At 40.6% G+C, this 22,661-nt stretch overlaps 1 protein-coding gene across 1 annotated transcript in view; it reads right to left on the reverse strand.

Annotated features, from left to right (window-relative positions):
• The window catches only part of MAMDC2 (MAM domain containing 2), an 84,625-nt gene that overhangs the window by 60,587 nt on the left and 1,377 nt on the right, over positions 1-22,661 (reverse strand). Inside the window, exon 2 of the mRNA XM_075277438.1 lies at positions 11,648-11,755. Coding sequence (XP_075133539.1) covers positions 11,648-11,755 — 108 coding nt within the window. The remainder of the gene's footprint in view (positions 1-11,647; positions 11,756-22,661) is intronic.

Genomic DNA, 22,661 nt, shown 5'->3' on the forward strand with positions numbered 1-22,661 from the left:
GCGTTCTCTGACAGCCATTGCAAGACCTGTTCCTGGTTCTCGGGCCTACTAAGGTTTGTACCCTGCAGTTTAGTTAATGTGGCAAGCAACCCTGGCACTGTGGAGTGGCGCAATGCTTGCTGCCCCACAGGAGTAGGCACGGGACGCCCTGTGGCTTCACTGCTACCTTGCTCCCCAGAACCATTCCCCCGACCTCACCCACGGCCTCGTCCACGTCCCTTTCCGGGAGCCTTGCGCATTTTGAATTCCTAGTTAGAAATTGGCACTGTATACCAGTAGTAAAAATTGTGGGTGCACGTAACCCCAATATATTCTTTGAATTCCCAGTCAGACACTGGCACTATATGGCAGTAGCAAGAAATGAGGGTATTTGTATTCCCAATATACTCTTTGAATTCCCAGTCAGACAATGGCACTGTATACCAGTAGTAAAAATTGTGGGTGCACGTAACCCCAATATATTCTTTGAATTACCAGTCAGAAACTGGCACTATATGGCAGTAGCAAGAAATGAGGGTATTTATAACCCCAATATATTCTTTGAATTCCCAGTCAGACAATGGCACTGTATACCAGTAGTAAAAATTGTGGGTGCACGTAACCACAATATATTCTTTGAATTACCAGTCAGAAACTGGCACTATATGGCAGTAGCAAGAAATGAGGGTATTTATAACCCCAATATATTCTTTGAATTCCCAGTCAGACAATGGCACTGTATACCAGTAGTAAAAATTGTGGGTGCACGTAACCCCAATATATTCTTTGAATTACCAGTCAGAAACTGGCACTATATGGCAGTAGCAAGAAATGAGGGTATTTGTATTCCCAATATATTCTTTGAATTCCCAGTCAGACACTGGCACTATATGGCAGTAGCAAGAAATGAGGGTATTTGTATTCCCAATATATTCTTTGAATTCCCAGTCAGACAATGGCACTGTATACCAGTAGTAAAAATTGTGGGTGCACGTAACCCCAATATATTCTTTGAATTCCCAGTCAGACACTGGCACTATATGGCAGTAGCAAGAAATGAGGGTATTTGTATTCCCAATATATTCTTTGAATTCCCAGTCAGACAATGGCACTGTATACCAGTAGTAAAAATTGTGGGTGCACGTAACCCCAATATATTCTTTGAATTACCAGTCAGACACTGGCACTATATGGCAGTAGCAAGAAATGAGGGTATTTGTATTCCCAATATATTCTTTGAATTCCCAGTCAGACAATGGCACTGTATACCAGTAGTAAAAATTGTGGGTGCACGTAACCCCAATATATTCTTTGAATTCCCAGTCAGACACTGGCACTATATGGCAGTAGCAAGAAATGAGGGTATTTGTATTCCCAATATATTCTTTGAATTCCCAGTCAGACAATGGCACTGTATACCAGTAGTAAAAATTGTGGGTGCACGTAACCCCAATATATTCTTTGAATTCCCAGTCAGACACTGGCACTATATGGCAGTAGCAAGAAATGAGGGTATTTGTATTCCCAATATATTCTTTGAATTCCCAGTCAGACAATGGCACTATATACCAGTAGTAAAAATTGTGGGTGCACGTAACCCCAATATATTCTTTGAATTCCCAGTCAGACACTGGCACTATATGGCAGTAGCAAGAAATGAGGGTATTTGTATTCCCAATATATTCTTTGAATTCCCAGTCAGACAATGGCACTGTATACCAGTAGTAAAAATTGTGGGTGCACGTAACCCCAATATATTCTTTGAATTCCCAGTCAGACACTGGCACTATATGGCAGTAGCAAGAAATGAGGGTATTTGTATTCCCAATATATTCTTTGAATTCCCAGTCAGACAATGGCACTGTATACCAGTAGTAAAAATTGTGGGTGCACGTAACCCCAATATATTCTTTGAATTCCCAGTCAGACACTGGCACTATATGGCAGTAGCAAGAAATGAGGGTATTTGTATTCCCAATATATTCTTTGAATTCCCAGTCAGACAATGGCACTGTATACCAGTAGTAAAAATTGTGGGTGCACGTAACCCCAATATATTCTTTGAATTCCCAGTCAGACACTGGCACTATATGGCAGTAGCAAGAAATGAGGGTATTTGTATTCCCAATATATTCTTTGAATTCCCAGTCAGACAATGGCACTGTATACCAGTAGTAAAATTTGTGGGTGTATATAGCCCCAATTCTATTGCTAGGGGACTTGCAGGGTATTTCTGGGGTGAAGGTGGGGGGGCACACCGTTGGAACGGGTATCGGGGTATATATCGGGTATACGGGAATACACTGACAGTGTATTCCATTCAGGATCCTGGGAAAGCTGGGTTGCGGCGATTGAGCCCGTCAGTGCCACGTTACACTGACAAGCTTCTCCCTGGAATTTAGCTCTTATAAGAGCTGTTGGTTGTCTTCTCCTTCCTATCCTAGCCTGTCCCTGCCTACCCAGAATCTAAGCCCTAGCTAGCTGGACGGAAACCTCCGTCCTCGGTGAATTGCAAGCTCAGAATGACGCGAACCTGGGCGGCGCTGTTCTTTTAAATTAGAGGTCACATGTTTTCGGCAGCCAATGGGTTTTGCCTACTTTTTTCAACGTCACCGGTGTCGTAGTTCCTGTCCCACCTACCCTGCGCTGTTATTGGAGCAAAAAAGGCGCCAGGGAAGGTGGGAGGGGAATCGAGTAATGGCGCACTTTACCACGCGGTGTTCGATTCGATTCGAACATGCCGAACAGCCTAATATCCGATCGAACATGAGTTCGATAGAACACTGTTCGCTCATCTCTAGTAATGTACCCCAGCTATTTGCTGGCGTACATTTTCCCTTCAGGTACATGGCTTGTCAGAGGGTTTGCATCATTTATAAGAAGGTGTTCACCTTGTCATAAATGAGGTGCACCTTCGCCAACTCTGGGATTATGAAGACTGGCAGTCTGGCAGATTATAATAACAGCAGTCTTTATAAATGTTCCCCACTGTTTCTTACCATTATATGAATAGCATACACAATTTTCTAGTAGTTTTCTCTCTGTAGGCTCTCTCTCTAATTTTCAATTGTCTGCACTTGGAGCAAACAAAAAAAAACCCTTGCTCTTTTTCTCACTAAGAAACATCATAGAAGACAATACAGAGAAATGCTTTCCAGCATTGATGAAGAAAGACACTTGGAGTAATATAGAACACTTACTATTTACGCTAGGTTCACACTAGAGTTCTCCTGTCCGTTCTGAGCTTTCCGTCTTCTGCATGCCAGAAGTCGGAAAGCTCAGACCGGGTCCGGCCGTGAGCGGCGGTGAGCGTTTTAGGCTCTCCGCCGCGAAACCAGATTTTTTTATCCGGACACCGAGTACTGCATGTCCCACTCTGTGTCCGGATTATAAAACCTGGTTTTGCGGCGGAGAGCCTAAAACGCTCACCGCCGCTCACGGCCGGACATCTCTCTCACCCATTCAAATGAATGGGTGAGAGAGACTCCTGCAGGTTTCCGTCGGAAACGGAAACCTGAACTACGGAGACCCGAACGCTGATGTGAACGAGCCCTTAGTTGCTGCAGCTGTCTGTGTTTTCCTTCTCTTTTTTTATGCGAGTTATCGTGCCAGAATCAGCGCCAACTTCCTCCGTGTGAATGCCCCCTAACTCAGGCCCTCCTTTCTTTTCCCCTATCCTCAGACTTTTACACAGAACTGTAATTTGACATTATAGTGACATTATACTATGTTCGAAATCCAAGGTGAAATTCAGAAGACATTTCTGAGTGAATGTCAATTTTGAAGAGAGGGCAAAAATAGTTTAATAGATGGAGAAAATGGCATTTTCTCTGATAAAATGTATTACAAAATTTCTTATATGTGCCTTTACAATTGAATAACATGAAGTTTGTTGAAAATTTAGTGACCATTTAATGTCCTTAATGATGAAGGTAATAAAAGAAAATCCTATGCAGAGCTGTAAATAAAATAAGCTGTATTACTAAAAATGTATGTATGGTTACTAGCTATGCACCTCTGCAAAGGCTAAAGTCTCAATGCATTCCTTGGTCATGGGACTTTTTTTGTCTGAGATTTTGGTTGACAAAGCCACAAAGTTTTTGAAAGCATAAGATGTCAAATACACATGGCAAAGTAGTGTGCACAGACGCCGTACATAAGCATGTGGCTCCATACCTTGGGGCTCTAGACACTATGTATACCACTGCTTCTTCTGTATGCTATACTTTAGACTCTAACCTAAAAATAATGATTCTGAGTAAAAATCTCTCTTAAATATGGTATCTAATCAAATAGGGTATAAGGATATGTTTTTCCATATAAGAAAAAGTCTGAAATCAGTGGTATGTATTTGGTATGACATGCTACCATATAATAGTATAGGTGTTGTATTATGGCTTCATATAACTTGAATATTGCATACAGCCATAACATTGTTGTCTGCATGAATTCTAATAAATCTTAAAGTATTACAGTACAAGTATTACTACGATGAACTACGATTGTGAGTGGTGAACCCTAAACAACAAAGCTCATCAATATCCAGACATTTGTTTTTTCCTTTAGCAAAAGTGATTTTAATGGACACTTGGACAATAGTTTGAGATGGTTTTATGGGTACAAATATTTCATTTTGAATGTTTTATGTAATAAAAGACATTGCTCTGTAAACCTGTCACTGTATGAGCCAAATTCATGGTCATATAATGGAATAATATGGAATTTAAGAAGCTGCAAGAGAAAAGTTGATGTTGTAAACAAAAACAGATGGCAAACAAATTGCAAGGCACTGTTCCTAAAGTCAAATTAGTTCAGCCTTAGAAAAATAATAAAAGTATATATTACTATTAAATTTTTAGTTCTCATCTTTGAGGTCCCACATTTTTTTCTGCAACATTTTTTCATTGCATTTTTGCAGTATTTTTCTCTGAGGCCTTTCTGCCCCTATTATAACTGTACGGAAAACACCAGCTTTTCTGCTGCGTTTTTATTTCTATAATGTGTGGATGGGAATAGCCAGAATCCCATCAACTTTTAGGTACTGTAAAACGCAGTGTTTTTGCAATGTGGGGCCCCAGTCTAAAAATCTTTTTGGTCTTTCCACTTAGCATTTATTAGCATACCAAAGGTATCACCTATCGTTTCGCCAATACACAAGGGGTCTGAAACCTAAAGTGTAAACTCATCTAAATCAATAACTAATTAATATCTGCCCTAATCTAAGACCACCAAGTTCCTAGTTTACCTACCATATCCCTTTAATTTGAACACACCTTTCTGGCTATTATAGGACTTGTATTCTGGATTTCCCCCTCTGTAGACTTTTTCTTTAGTTTGGTTTAGTTTCTTCCTCCCTAGTTGGACACACGCTACTTGGTGGCTAGTATGCCAGAAGCTGAAATGTATAGCTAGGGTCTGCTGTAGATTTCAGCTGTTATTTGCAACAGTTTTCTGTCTATCTTTCTGAATTTGATGTGTAGTCTTATTGACCACCACTGCTATATAAACACTTGATATCCACAGGACTGCCCTAGGACCTAGGCCATAAAAGAGACAATAGTATGCTAATTTCCACTGAAGGGACATATCTGGTCATTTGACATTCACTCTTAAGCAGATCAGGACTGGACTTAAAATACTATGCAATTCAAATACTATGCAATTTCATTACCAAAGCTGGAATAATATATAAAACTTTTACTTTTTAAATCAGCTAAGAATATGGCCCATAATTAAAAGAACATTACAGACAAAGCCTACATCCTTTAATCAATAATCATTAGAGATGAGCGAGTACTGTTCGGATCAGCCGATCCGAACAGCACGCTCCATAGAAATGAATGGAAGCACCTGGTACTTCCGCTTTGACGGCGGCCAGCCGCTTAACCCCCCGCATGCCAGCTACGTCCATTCTTTTCTATGCGAGCGTGCTGTTCGGATCGGCTGATCCGAACAGTACTCGCTCATCTCTAATAATCATAAAAATTCACAATTCCTTGTTAGGTCGGGGCCCCACATTGCACGAACACAGTGTTTTGGCCACAGCAGAAACACCATGGCAAAAAACCCTACGTATTACAAGCCTGTAGAGTGGATGGGATTCTGGCTAATCCCATCCAGACAATGCAGAAAAAAAATACGCAGTGGAAATGCTGTGATTTCTAAAACGATCACATTTTTGGACATTGAGTCATGTCAATTATACTTACGGAAATACTGGCTGTTTCTCTATAGGTATATTAGAGACATAAAGTTTGCAGGGAATATCTCTGCTGATTTTCTGTGAATAACACTGCGGAAAAAAACGCCATGCATTTACGCCGCAGTCTTTTCCATAGCGTTTTTTCGGCTGCAGTTTGCTACGTGGGGCCTTAGCCTACCATGGATTCAGTATCTAAACCATACTAAAAGTTTAGGCAAATAGGAATGGTCTTACAGGATATCAATATTATTCCGTATTAGATTCAGGGTTTCCAGGTGCAAACATGTCAGGGTTTGGGCGTTCTCCCGTCTTGCCCATATACCTTTTCACACCCTCAGTGCTTTACCTTTAAACCTTAGTTTATGATTCTGTGGCATAAAGGGAAAGTAATGAGGATGTAGATTTTTTTAAGCTTTCAGTACAGACATACCAGAACAAGTTTGAAAGCTATCTATAGACACAGCTAAAGATATTATATCTGTATTATCAGCAGCAGGTGCACTGTCAGTATATGACCAAAGCGACCATGTATTGTAATGGAAATCAGAAGTGTCACCTTTTATACGATAGAAATCATAGTGATATTTCTGGAGCAGGTAAGACTATATATATGTTTACATGAGCAGTGTGGAAGAAATAAGCTAAGAGTACCAGCAAGCGAAACAAAGGAAATGAGAAAAAAAACAGCTGAAAGTAGAGCAGCTGGCAACAGCAAGTCACTATGTTTGAACTAGTGGAGCGACTGGTGTAAAAATATCAAATGTTAAGAAAATTTTGTACAAATGGGATCAGAAGTTTTGCAATTTTTTATGCCAGACTTTTGACCCTAATAAAATCCCCTCTTAGGCTTTGCAAAAACAATGACTTTCCTATATTAGGTAAAATATCTATTTAGGAAGCAATAAGCTTACCATTGTTATTGTCATAAATTGTACCGTAAGGGTGAGCCTGGCAGCCTCTGTATTCATAGGGAAAATGTTCTAACTTTTACATAAAAGACTGAGTACTGGGAAATGATATGTGGAAAATTATTAAGGTTTTATTAGACTACTGTAAAATAGAATTAACTTTATGCGGAAAGGACTGTGCTTTGAAAAAACTTTAGAGATGTGGTAATTGGTGGTAAAATACTGGTGTTCATGCTTTACACCTCATTTATTATGTACACTATGTGATCAGACACCTGGCTGAAAATGACTTACAAATTCGTGGCGCCCTCCATTGGTAATGCTGGAATTCAATATGGTGTTGGCCCACCCTTAGCCTTGATGACAGCTTCCACTCTCACAGGCATACATTCAATCAGGTGCTGGAAGGTTTCTTGGGGAATGGCAGCCCATTCTTCATGGAGTGCTGCACTGAGGAGAGGTATCGATGTAGGTCGGTGAGGCCGGGCACGAAGTCGGCATTCCAAAACATCCCAAAGGTGTTCTATAGGATTCAAGTCAGGACTCTGTGCAGGTCAGTCCATTACAGAGATGTTATTGTCATGTAACCACTCCGCCACAGGCCGTGCAGTATGAACAGGTGCTCGATCGTGTTGAAAGATGCAATCGCCATCCCCAAATTGCTCTTCAACAGTGGGAGGCAAGAAGGTGTTTAAAACATCAATGTAGGCCTGTGCTGTGATAGTGCCACGCAAAACAACAAGGGGTGCAAGCCCCCTCCATGAAAAACACCACCACACCATAACACCACTGCCTCCGAATTTTACTGTTGGCCCTACACACGCTGGCAGATGACGTTCACCGAGCATTCGCCATACCCACACCCTTCCATCAGATCGCCACATTGTGTACCGTGATTCGTCACTCCACACAACGTTTTTCCACTGTTCAATCGTCCAATGTTTAAGCTCTTTATACCAAGCGAAGCGTCATTTGGCATTGACCTGCATCATGTGTGGAACCCAATGACCTGACCTGACCACGTTCGAAGTCTGTGAGTTCCACGGAGCGCTCGATTCTGCTCTCTAATGTCTACTGAGGTCGCTGATATGGAGTACCTGGCAGTAGGTGGCAGCACAATGCACCTAATATGAAAAACGTATGTTTTTGGGGGAGTCTGGATACTTTTGATCACATAGTGTATTTTAGGCCCTTTTTGAGAGTTTCTGCAACCTTGTCTGAGGAATGGACAGGGTTTATTAGAAAAAGGGCAGGACTAAGGGGAGCAGCACACGACCGTGTTTCATCTGTGTGTCAGCCAGATTTACCGGTTTCGTGCTGGGAGCGGGACTCCTAGCAGTATAGTTATCTATGATGCTAGGAGTCTCTGCCTCCCAGCGACATACTGTCCCGTATTAAATACAGTACAGGAAACCAAGAGTGTGGGCAAACATTTTATATCTCCCAGTGCGATTAGGTGGCTTAGGTTGCCCGGAAGTGTGTGCTTATTACAGAGCGGTCATATTTAGAGGAGTGTTGGTGACATCAAGATTCCTCAAAACATTGGGTGAAGATGGAAACATCTGTCATTACCCATACTTCTCTGCGGGGCATTTTGTGGCAAGCCCTAATATTATCTACTAGTTCTACTGTCCTCAGTGCCCCTGTGGTGGCAGCAATTTCTACTTGGCGAGTGCCCCAACCCACCAGACAAATTTTGCCTTTTCGCAAAAATCAGTTGCCACTATCTGTCATCCAAAATGTTATTCTGGGAATGGATCTCTGCACTTGGTTGGCAGCGGTTGTTGACTCTCTTAGTGACCACTGTGATGGAGCTTTAGGGTTACAGGGTTGTTTGCTCATATCTCTCAGACATACAATCTCAGATCTCCTGACTTTTAGATACTTCACCTGTTGCAGTCAATGTCCTCTGCGGAGCCAACTCCAGTATCTACTTGAATGTTACTTTTATACTGAGTTGAGTATTAAGACAGGAATAGCAAAGATCTATATGGCTATTACAACTCGCTTAGGTGCCCCACACTTCCCATTTCAGACTAAATAGGAGAAAGATTTTCATAAGATCTTTACAGATGAACAATGGAAATTTGTTTTCTCTCTACCTTAATGGTCATCTAAATGTGTTGCACATCTAGAAGACCCAACTCCTGAAAACTTCTCTACAGATGGTATTTTACTCCCTTTAGATGGCCTTCCTAAATCAATGCTAGTGATGTGAGTCGGAAGAGGGGTCGTTAATAAATATATGGTGGGAATGCTCTCTAAGACCATTTTGGGCCATCAATACCTTGGGGTCTGGTAGTTGCCCTACTCTGTTTGACCTTAGGCTCCTTAGCTATCTCCTCAGTCACTGTAGTTTCCTATTCCTGTAGCTAGATTGGCTATTGTGTGTTTATGGAAGTGTAAAACCATCCCATATACTACTGAGATAATTAACAAAATAAAATTTAACTTTATTATGGAGCAGTTGATAGTGAGACAGATGAGTATCTACTCTAAACTAATGATTAAATGGAATCATTTAGAGAGGGCAGGATCTGAATTATTAGCAGCCTCACTCCTCCCCTAGTGGTTACAGATGAGTATTGTTTCTGCTTTGTGTTTGCGTTACCTTTTATTTTCATTTTTCTCCACATGGGACACATTATTTTTACTTGTCTAGTTTTATGGGCTATTTGAAGATATTTTGCTATCGGTATGATTCTGCCCTTGTTTCCCCTCCCCTCTTGTTGTTCCTTCCCTTCCTCCCTGCTATTTTTATTTAATGTGATACTGCCATTTTAATGTATTATACTTGCTCTATCATTTACACCTGTGGAAACGCTGGCGTTTTTCCCATATAGGTAAAATAGGGGCAGAAAGTCAGCAGAGGAATGCAATGTGTTTACGCCCCTTTTTTTGCTGCATTTTGTTACATGGGGCCTTAGCCTTAAAGGGGTATTCCCATCAACATAATCATATCTATATTTGTAGATAATTAAAAGTTAAACAGTTTTACAAATATAAGTAATTAAAAATTCTGAAGAGTTTTAAAAATTTCCTCTAACCATCACAATAGTGATAGTCTTTTATCTTGATTGGTTGCCAATGGATACGACCACAAATGCAGAAACTTTCTATGGTCTGGGACTTGTCAGGAACCCAGCTATGATTTTCTTATTGTAGCTGGGTTATCAGGCAGGGACATTACATGTATCAGAAGATATCCCGGCCACGATAAGGAAATCATAGCGGATTTTCTGACCTTAGAAAGTTTCTGCATTCATGGTCTTATCCAATGGCAACCGATCAAGATAACAGACTGTGACCACAAGATATTTAGAGTAAATCTTTAAAACTCTGCAAAATATTTAATTACTTATATTTGCAAAAATGTTTAACTTTTAATTATCTACAAATTTTAAAATAATTATGTACATGGGAATACCCTTTTAAGTAAACACAATACTGGAGAACTGTCTTTAGGGATATGAATGCTTTAAGTGTGGATGTGTGTCATGACTCTTAAAAACTTTCAATGGAAACCTCAATGACATGGGGAATAAATGAGTAAATAGGAATCCCCTACTTCATGAACAGCTGGTAAATCAAGATCATAAGGAAGGGATTATTAAAAGAGTCTTCATTTTAGCAATCCTAAATCCAACTATCTAATAACAATTCAGCAAATTCAATTGGTACATAGAGCTTGAAATGCATTTTTAATTTTTAAATAACAGGCAAAATTTACTGACCATATTATTAATTTAGTATGTATATATTTTCATTTTTACCAGATAATTGGAAAGCTTCTATAAAACGGTACTCGGTTAATGAAAAGTTGCCAAATGTGCCAAAGAGTGAGCCAGTATTTTGAGGCAAAATACTGGAGAAAAGTAAGACAGCCAAGAGGTGGAAAGAAAGTGTTTAACATATCTATGAAGATGTGGCAGATGTGCCAGGGTGCACCATGGGTGTAATTTCTGTCTGGTCTAGTTTATTCTGTCTAACTTTATGATAGTAATAATGATTCTCTTTTCTATAATTAAACAGCTATTTTTATATTCTTATATACATACAGTTTTACAAAGTAGTTATCTTCTTTCAGAAGACCACCTCTCTAAAACACACTTTTTCATGCAGTTTTGGGTGATCACCTCAAAGAGGTTTCACTATATATGTTATACTTTTTTTTAACTTAATAGTTATTAGAGAACACTTAATAAGGCAGCACCTAAGGCAACATTTTTCCACCAAAATATTCTGGTTCACAGATAGGGATCTCAAGGCGGAACACGATCTAGACCAGGGGTAGGCAACTTTCAGCACTCCAGCTGTTGTCAAACTACAACTCCCAGCATGCATACTTGCTCTGCTGTTCTTGGAACTCCCATGGAAGTGAATGGAGCATGTTGGGAGTTGTAGTTTCACAGCAGCTGGAGAGCCGAAGGTTGCTGACCCCTGATCTAGACCATCAATAACTTCTAATAGGGCATAAGGACAAGGTTTGTCTTCATGCAACAACCTCTTTAATGTATAGAAACAATGGGTGAAATAAAAGTAAAGAGGTTTACAGTACCTTCTGTATTTACAATCCATGGAAGAAATGCATAAGCAGATTTATAGGCACATGTGCTATTTTCAAACGAGCAGGATCCATCAAAGACAGTAGTTCCCTCTGCAAAACCTGCCAATGAAAAGAAAAAAAAAACATTTTTGCAACAGTCGAGCAACCTGGAAATTACTGTGTGTGTAAAGAGAAGTATGATTTAATGATGTTAACTGAAGTATTGCCAAAGGCTGTGCCACCAGGAAACAATCAGCTGCCAATTCAGTTTTACCAATTGTGTTCATACTGTAGAGGTTGTGCAGCAAGAGCAAAGCAAGCATTGATACTGAATACGTGGACTATAGTTACACATTCTGTACAGTACTTTACAAAATGACAACCCTAAAATGTTCTTGAGGAGGACTAAAGAAAAGCCTAAGGCCAGGGAGCCAATTTGCTATGAAACAGTTTATTCATGACTTTATTGCTAGGTCACTTTGCCAGGCACTTGATCCATCTCTGTTGTAAATGGAAAATGGATTATGTAAAATGTGTAAGTAACATCTCAAAACATTGGCTGCTTTACTAACCTTACAAAGTCATACCCACTTCAACAGCTTCCTAAGGCTCCTCAATGGCCTATTCAGATTGGCTTCACATTGCGGTTTTGGGAAAACCACAAAGCTGCTTTTTCTATAAATCAGCAAGTCCTGCAGAAGGACTTGCAAACATAAAGTTACTTTACCAAGTCTCTGTAGGCCCTGCTAAAGTTGAATTAAGACCTCTACAGAAAAGGGCAGATTACCATAACTCTTCGGGTCCTCAAGGCAGAGTGGCAAGACTACACAGAGGAGGAGATTATGAGCTGCTGTGTAAGTATATGGGGTCTAATCTGGAGTCTGTATATGGGGAAGAGTCAGGTGTGGGGTCTGGATTCATTTAGAAGGTTTGATGTCTGTATCTAGGGGCTCTTATCTGCAGTTTGAATTTACTTAGGGGTTCTGATTTGAAGTCTTTGTTATTTAGGAGTCTGTATTATTAATTTAATGGGTTTTGTTGGTCTGGTCCCTGTATTTAGAGTTTCTAGTTGAGGATCTTTATTTATTTAGGGGTATAGTCTACCAACTGTATTAGTTTAGGAGGTCTTGTGTCCGACTCCGGGTTCTTCTGTGAGGTCTAAATGTATTTATGGGGTAAATGTATTTATGTGTTGCTATAGAAGCTGGAGATGGCTGCAAAATCCAGAGGCCCAAGATGTGTCAACAGCAAATTCGGTAAACTTCATGATAATCAGGGCCAGATAGAAAAAGGAAGGAATATATCAACAATTATAGAAGTCAACTAATCATGTATTTATATCAGAATTGTCATCACTCCAGGCACGTCTGTTACTTGTATTCAGCAACAAGTGAAGTCCAAGCCAGTATCCATACTTGCATAGAACGGTGGAGTTGAATATAAATAGCATGCCAAGGGTGCAGTGGGGCAGAGGGAGAACTCAGTTTGGAAAATTGTCCAAGACTTATGTTCTACCTAATCTACCACTAGACAAATTCTGTCATTTAGGGTAACTGCTTTAGGCAGCCGCCTGACCTGACATAGTCACAAGCCTTTGATAAGTGTACCAATTGTTTTGATTAAAAAAAAAAAACCATTGTAAAACTGTCAGGATGAGTGGTGCAAACGCAAAAAAACTCTTTTGACGAATAAATATTTGTTGTGGGATTACCCCTTAAAAAATGATAATATTGATACAGGTCATCATTTTTCAGTTTCTTAAATACAAAAATAGTATTTCTCCAAATGTATCAGGTACAGTGCTTTGTTACAGGTTTTATAACATTAAGAAAAACACAAATGTGTCATAGAAACAACTCACAATGTCACAACTCAAAAGCACAATGTCTAATAAAAAAAAAAAAAGTGTTAGCCACTTTGTATATACCCGTATAAAGTACAACCTTCTAACAAATCTGCTTATGTAACAAGATTATGTAAAATATGATCAGTGCTGGATGGAGACAAATTTTAAAACTCTGCCAAGAAAAGTTTAAAGACAAGCTGAAATTTCTGGGTCTTTCTGTTCTTAAAAACATAATTATATTCATCGGGTGGTTGATGCATCATTTCCATGAATTCCAGAACGTTGAATAATGGAGGAAATGTTCTTTGTTCCATAGGCTGTTTCATATAAGAAAGTACCTATGAGTACATACCTTGTCATGGTTCATCATACTGAGTAATAAAATGTGCGGATTATTTATAGGATTTGTGTACATCTGCAAATAGTCCTGATAAGCCATATCTAACCATTTTCTGTTTACAGCTGCTGTGCAGACCTATGAATCCCCGTAGTTACACATTACAAACAAACACTGCATAGTCAATTCAAAGCCCATATTGTTATTGCTAATATGTCACAGAATGTGAGGGGTTGTGTCGTAAGGACCACCCCTCTCAACTGAGTGTTTTTTTGTAGTTTCTTGTTGTATAAATATAAAACATATTAAATGTAAGTGACAAAGACAGTCTTTGAGGATAATAGACTCCCCCATCTATGTATTTTACAATTATGTATTTGGCCTTGGCGAGTTATTATCTGGTCAGACTTCTCATACACAGGGTGACTTGGAGTCGGTTAACAAAACCTGTTTAACCACTTCCGGACCGCCCATAGACTATATACGTCCGGGAAGTGGTTGCCTAGTTCTGACAGGACGTACCTGTACGTCCATCAGAACACAGCAACTGCACGGAGATCGTGTAGCTGCTTTCACTAGGAGCCGGCTGTAACTTCAGCCGGAGCTCCCAGAGAGAAGACAGGGCAGATTTATTACCTCCACTGCCTTCTCGATCGCTGTGTATACAGTGCTCAATGAGCGCTGTATACACGGCTATGGACGCTGCCATAAATCAGCTGCCCTCTGACCCGGCAGACACGTGATCCGGGGGGAGCAGAGTCTTGCAATAGCTGCTGGGTCCTACAGGACTCAGATCAGATCAGTAAGCTGTATATACAGCGTGCAGGAGTCTGTATTTCTCCTGTAACTGAGGTTAAATGTACCAGCCTCAGTTATAGGAGAAATCAGCCTCAAGTACAAAAAAAAAGTGATCAGATGTCCCCAAAGATCTCTTATCACCTTATGGGGGACACAATCTGGGAAAAAAAATAAAATAAAAATATAATAAAAAAGTTTTAAAAAAAGTAAATAAAATAATAATAAAAAATAAATAAATAATACGCTAATAAAACGCCGTTATTAAAGGTTATAGCCCCACCCCCGATGACACCATACAAAATAAAAATTACCGTAACGGAGAGGAAAAACTATATTATAAAGTTTTTCAGTGACACTTTGTGTTATTAAATTTTAAAAAAATTATAAATTGAAAACCAGACACAGTTTCCCTCCTATTTTGTTTATATTTTCCTGGATATAAAAAAAATTAAAACACATTTGAAAATAAAAATAACATAAAAATAAAGCCCTATGTGTCCCCGAAAAAAGATGCAAAAATTAGTTGACTAAGACATACCAGAATAATTTTACAGACCTCAAAACCGCACATACATAATAAACCTAAAATGTGTCTGGTCCTGGACCACAAATTGGCCCAGTACTGAAGTGGTTAATTGAAGGAAGGGGGTTTGTCAGTATCTGTAAACACAGCCTTTTGTTGTTTCCTGTCCAGTACCATTAGCATACCTGTGCTAACCTCATTATCCCAGCATGGGGCGATCCTGGAGTTGTATACTGAAAGAGCAGTGAATACACATGGCCCACACTGGTTGTATTCCAGTCCCTCTTCAAAGGAAATATGGTTTTCTGATATTTTCCTGGGAGGATATGCTATGCCACAGTTGCACCGTTAAATTCCTCAGGTGTGCCAGGCGGACCTGAACACTCAAAGTCCAAACTCAATAGTGTTAAGAGCAAGGGGAAAGGTCCAGACACTGAGCTCATTACTCAACGGGAACTGGGGTTTCATCCTTGGTGTCTACACGATGGGGACCTCACCACCAACCCCATCATATGCTTGGCTTGACACTATGATCATCTGGCAGAGGTATTATGACTGTACTTAGTTATTTGGTTTCAAGGATGGAAGCCTGGTCTTATATCTCTAATGACATCACTCTGGGAGGAGACTGGGACAGTTAGGCCTCATCTGGGGGAGGAGGGTCTCAGTGGCAAAAAAAAGAGTTCATATGATTAATACAATTTTAGGAAAATGTGCAGGCTTTGTGTGCTTTTATGTTTTATAGTTCATTCACTGTAAAAATAATTCTTGGACAATTTTGCTGCAGCTGTCCTAGCCACTATTGATGTACAAAGGCATATTTAGCTACACTACAATTCAAAAGTTTAGGGTCACTTAGAAATGTCCTTATTTTTTAAAGAAAAGCACAGGTTTTTTTCAATGAAGATAACATTAAATTAATCAGAAATACACTCTATACATTGTTAATGTGGTAAATGGCTATTCTAGCTGCAAACGTCTGGTTTTTAATGCAATATCTACATAGGTGTATAGAGTCCCATTTCCAGCAACCATCACTCCAGTGTTCTAATGGTACATTGTTTTTGCTAACTGTGTAAGAAGGCTAATGGATGGAAAACACTTGAAAACCCTTGTGTAAGTATGTTAGCACAGCTGAGAACAGTTTTGCTGGTTAGAGAAGCCATAAAACTGACCTTCCTTTGAGAATCTGCAGCATTACATTTTTTGGTTTGATTAAACTCTCAAAATGGCCAGAAAAAAAGAGAATTTTCATGTGAAACTCCACAGTCTATTCTTGTTCTTAGAAATGAAGGCTATTCCAAGGGAGAAATTGCTAAGAAACTGAAGATTATCTACATACAACGGTTTGTACTACTCCCTTCAGAGGACAGCACAAACAGGCTCTAACCAGAGTAGAAAGAGAAGTGGGAGTCCCGCTGCATAACTGAGCAACAAGACAAGTACATTAGAGTCTCTAGTTTGAGAAATTGACGACTCGCAGGTCCTCAACTGGCAGCTTCATTAAATAGTACCTGCAAAACGCCAGTGTCAATGTCTACAGTGAAGAGGTGACTCCGGGATGCTGGCCTTCACGGCAGAGTGGCAAAGAAAAAGCCATATCTGAGACTGGCTAATAAAAGGAAAAGATTAATATGGGCAAAAGAACACAGACATTGGACAGAGGAAGATTGGAAAAAAGTGTTATGGACAAACGAATCAAAGTTTGAGGTGTTTAGATCACACAGAAGAACATTTGTGAGACGCAGGACAACTGAAAAGATGCTGGAAGAGTGCCTGACGCCATCTGTCAAGCATGGTGGAGGTAATGTGATGGTCTGGGGTTGCTTTGGTGCTGGTAAAGTGGGAGATTTGTACAAGGTAATTGGGATTTTGAATAAGGAAGGCTCTCACTCCATTTTGCAATGCCATGCCATGCCATACCCTGTGGACAGTGCTTGATTGGAGCCAATTTCATCCCACAACAGGACAATCACCCAAAGCCACCTCCAAATACAAGAACTATTTAGGGAAGAAGCAGCAGCTGGTATTCTATCTGTAATGGAGTGGCCAGCGTAGTCACCAGATCTCAACCCCATTTAGCTGTTCTGGAAGCAGCTTGACCGTATGGTACGCAAAAAGTGTCCATCAAGCCAATCCAACTTGTGGGAGGGGCTTCTGGAAGCATGGGGTGAAATTTCTCCAGATTAACTCAGCAAATTAACAGCTAGAATACCAAAGGTCTGCAAGGCTGTAATTGCTGCAAATGGAGCATTCTTTGACAAAAGCAAAGTTTGAAGGAGAAAATTATTGTTTCAAATAAAAAAAAATTATATATAATGTGAGCTTTCACGAGCTTGCTATTATTGTTTCTTGGATTAGTTGATCCAATCGATAAACTAATGTCATCATATAGACCCTTGGCGCATCATGATGGAGATGGCAGCATATTATTGAGATTTATATAATCTCTCAACAAGCCCACAAGTTCCGCCTCAGTACCTCTACTGGACTCTTTCCAACAGTATCTGAAAGACTTGCACATGACTCTTTCACAGCTTTGGCCCTTGGGCAGGGGTTTCGAACTTCTTGGATGGAGCCCACTAAGTACTAATGAACATCTTTCAGATCCCTATACCTCGCTCCTGAGCCTTCTTTATGCTTCATCTCTCTTTCTATGGTTCTAAATGGTTTTAAAAAACTAATGTCATAAGCACACAGAGTCTCTGGAATGCCCACGCTGCCTACACTGAGTGATACAGATATGACAGCACCTGTTGTACATTCTCCAACTATGTTATCCTCTTACTGTAAAATCCATACCAAATGATAAGCCATTTATAGCACAACTGTTGTGGTTTCTTAAAGGGGACAGAACACAGCAGCTAGTCATATATCAGCGTATGTTATTATGTTATGTATAATTTTTTTTTATACTAAGCCTCTTTCCTGAGTCTGGGAACGCCAAGCTGATTTTGCCATGTACACTGCACATTTAACATAAATTGAAGTATTTCTGCATATCAGAAATGAGAAATCTGAGGGCACATACTTAGACAGGAAGGAATCCCCTTACCACATGCCCCTCTAAACCATTGTACATAGGTTTAAATAAACAAAAAACAACAACAATAACAAACGCAGCAAATATACAACCTACAAATCCAAAATTGGGTTCCATTCTTCGAGGACCTGAAAAACGGAAACCCTATCTACTTAAAAAGCGGTAACCCTAACTTCCTGGTCTCCACCCATTTTATACTGAAATTCTGCTTGCAGAACTTTTCTCTCCACCTATTTTAAACAAAATGAAGGGTGGAGTCCCCAAACGTTAGTGTGAACCAATTGCTGTGCTGTGTGTTTTGGATGTTATATGCTAAGTACCATCAGTAACATTAATTGCATTATTATTTCAAGGGAAATAGCACCATCACAAATGTCCTGCTCTTCAACCTAAAAGACTAAACTTGGTCAGTGCTTGGGGGCTAAGTAGGTGAGAGTCAGATAAGCTGTTGACAGACATATATGCCAACACATAAAGCACTTTTTCTCCTAGGGAACCTTGAAGATCCCAGCTAATGGCCATTACCAACATATTCTGACACATCTCCATGACTTTTGCTTACTACAGTACAGTTTACCTATCAGAGCTCAGTACTGTATCAACCTGTGCACCTACTGTATGTGAACATCTCATGTCAATGATAGTAAACTATGAAAGAATCCATATAGTCACTGTAATCAGAGAACTACAATGAAACAATGTAAAAAATATATTAGAAAATTGTATCACTTTACATAGTGTATTTTACAGGCTACAATCAGAATAACCACCGATACCTTAAATGGAGTCTACCACCTCCCCTGATGGAGTCTACCACCTCAGCTGCCACCACTATGTTACAAAGCATATTACAAACAGAAATAAAATACTTTTTTATGTATGTCACTTTTGTAGATTTGGATACAAACAAGTTTGAAATAATTCAGTTGGTGCACTGGGGGCAGGCCTTCAGCGAGCACTGCTCTTGTCACTCAGACCTCGGGCTGGGTGATAATGACCTAAGTCGCAAATAGCAATTATTTAAGTCTCGACTTTTTTAAAGTATGAGTATATGTCAAGTGAATCTCACGAGGTTCACCCGGCAGTTTTGTTTGGGCTGAACAGAAACAGTTATTATATTCTGGGGTCCTTTCAGAACTCAGAGTATAATAAAAGAAGGGCCAGGGGAGGTGATCAAACATGAACAGTATTACTCATCTTTCCTGGGCTTTGGTTCAGCTCCCCTCCTCTTCCGGTCTGATTGATGTCAGGGCCACTGAGGCCCAATAACAGGCCTCATCAGTCCATGATGTCAGTCAAAAGACCGAAGCCGCATCGGAGCCCAGGACAGTAATACTGTTTTTTATGTTTGATCACCTCCCATGACCCTCCGCTTATTATACTCTGGTATCTGAAGATACCCCAGAATACGATAATAGCAGTTTTGATTCGGATGTGTCTGGTCCAAACAAAAGTGCTCGAATATTGTAAAAACCGAAGAGTAATAAATGACACAAACAAATTCATGTTGGTTATCCGGACTGATGTTCGGTTTTGGTTATTTTTTGATTTATCACCCAACCCTTCTCAGACCCATAACATTTTCTGCTTGCACTACCTTGTACATTGGCAGCTGACCCTCCCACTGCTATGACATCACCCATCCTACTTGTGAAGCAAGAACAGTGCTCCCAGGACTGAAGCCCACCTTCCAGTGCAACAACTGCCTCATGTGCATGTGCCTCATGTGTGGGTTTCACCAAATTTGCAAAAGTGGCACACATAACAAAAGTAGGAGATGTGGCAGACTCCAATTAAATGTATCCAAATTTCTCCATACCAGTTCCTTATTCCCTACTATAGTACTATATGGTACACCAAACATATAATAAGCTCATGCAAACTAACCCCTAGCTGGCACTGTACAAGATACAAACCACCCATTAGATGTGAAGAGTTAGGGCCCCTTCACATGGAGTTTACGCTCCGTGTATTCTGTCTACGCTCCGTGTATTCTGTCTACGCTCTGTGTATTATGTCCATTGAGTTAGCCATTGAGTTCAATGGCTTTTTCGTATAACGTGCGTCTTTTTGCACCCGTCTTTTTGCGAGAGGAAAAAGACGTGCGTTGTACGAAAAGCCATTGCACTCAATGGTTAACTACACTTTCCACGTGTATTTTTACACATGTAAAATGGACAGAATACACGGAGCGTAGACAGAATACATGGAGTGTAAACTCTGTGTGAAGGCACCCTTAGGAAAGGCTCTCATAAGCATCCTGCAGTAAGATCCTAAGCTTCCATACTGCTTCTAGCAAGGAGGTAACTAAAGCCTGCACAGCTTATCCTCGCAACCGTCACTCACATCTCATCTTTACATACTTACATCTCTCCATGACTATGTACTACCGAACAAGTACTAGTTCTACCATTAAAGAGGACCTTTCACCATATCCGGGCACAGGCAGTTCTATATACTGCCAGAAAGCTGACAGTGCGCTGAATTCAGCGCACTGTCGGCTTTCCCGATCTGTGCCTGGTGTGAAGAGCTTACGGCCCGGTACCGTAGCTCTTCTATGGTCAGAAGGGCGTTTCTGACCATTAGCCAGAGACGTCCTTCTGCCTCGCAGCGCCAATCGCGCTGTGCTGTGGAGCCGGGAGGAACTCCCCCTCCCTCTGCTCACACAGCTTGTCCGTAGACTAGCATTATCAGGAGAGGGAGGGGGCGTTCCTCCCGGCTCCACAGCACAGCGCGATTGGCGCCGCGAGGCAGAAGGACGTCTCTGGCTAATGGTCAGAAACGCCCTTCTGACTGTAAAGCGCTACGGTACCGGGACCGATAGCGCTTTACACCGGGCACGGATCGGGAAAGCCGACAGTGCGCTGAATTCAGCGCACTGTCAGCTTTCTGGCAGTATATAACACTGCCTGTGCCCAGATATGGTGAAAGGTCCTCTTTAAATAGTTAATATTCTCCTTTCTGATACTGAGAGGCTATGTATCATAAATATTCCCACTCCAGCTCACCAGAAGGCAGGGCTAATAAATGTATGATGCACAGACTGCTTGCCACAAAGGGAAGTCAGAAAGATCAAAGTTTATCCAGCTCCAGTAATTGAAATACTTCTGAGGTACCACAGCCTTGCCATACAGTTGCAAACGATGAACGGATTTGAATGAAATTTGGCACATACATAGTTTGTAACCTCGATTAACGCATAGGCTACTTTTTATCCTTGTCAATGACATGGCTTCACGACTGTTATGAATTTATGTTCACATACTATATTAAACTACAAGAGAGTTCAGTTACTTGCAGTTTAGCTGATAAAGCCTGCTCTGTTATATCTCTATGTAAACACACAGATAACACAGAAGCTGCTCAGACACCGAGATAGGAAACCCCTTTCATCCAAGTTGCCAGATGTAGCATAGCTGGGTATGCACAGATCTAGCACAGCTGGGTATGCTGTGCCTAAGTAGAGATGTAGCAGAGTTGGGTATGCTGTGCACATGCAGACATGTAGCAGAGCTGGATATGCAGAGATGTAACCCAGCTCGATATGCATAGATGTAGCACAGCTGAGTATGTTGTGCCTATGCAGAGATGTAGCAGAGCTGGACATGCAGCAGAGCTGGGCATGCTGTGCCTTTGCAGAGATGTAGCAGAGCTGGGTATACTGTGCTTATGCAGAGATGTAGCCAAAACGCCGGAGCAGGCAGATCATTGACAGCAGCAATTTGCTGAATATAGGCAGCTCATCTAGGCCAACAACACGCAGACGAAGTTCAAGGGCAGAGGCTAGTATGATATAATGTTCTAGCCAAGTGGAAGCTAGCAGTTTGTCAAGATGTACACTAAATTCTAGAACAACTGGATAGTGTGGTTCGTGTTTGCAGCTTTAAATTATATTGCAAACCAAATTAGTTCTTATATATGTCAAAGGAAAATGCAAGCAAAGCAACCACAGCAGATGACACCCATGAATAACTGTATAACGTTACATAACTTATCTGGCTCTTTTGATGGGCATTGTGAACCACAAGCAGACATCTGCTAGTGCATCTCAATAAATTAGAATATCATCGAAAATTTAGGAACTGTTGCCCAGTGGTCAAAAGTGTTTTCAGATTAAAGTAAATTTTGTGTTTCATTTGGAAGGTTCCAGAGTCTGAAGAAGAGTGGAGAGGCTGCTGTACACAATCCAAGCTGCTTGAGGTCTAGTGTGAAGTTTCCACAATCATTGATGGTTTGGTGAGCCATGTCATCTGCTGGTGTAGGTCCACTGTGTTTTATCAAGACCAAAGTCAGCGCAGCCGTCTACCAGGAAATTCTAGAGCACTTCATGCTTCCCTCTGTCCACAAGCTTTTTGAAGATGGAATTGTCATTTTCCAACAGAACTCGGTACCTGTCCACACTGCCAAAAGTACCAAGACCTGGTTTAATAACCACAGTATCACTGTGCTTGGGTGGCCAGCAAACTTGCCTGACCTTAA

Source organism: Leptodactylus fuscus, chromosome 1, assembly GCF_031893055.1.
Source record: "Leptodactylus fuscus isolate aLepFus1 chromosome 1, aLepFus1.hap2, whole genome shotgun sequence".
In the NCBI taxonomy this organism is placed as follows: Eukaryota; Metazoa; Chordata; class Amphibia; order Anura; family Leptodactylidae; genus Leptodactylus; species Leptodactylus fuscus.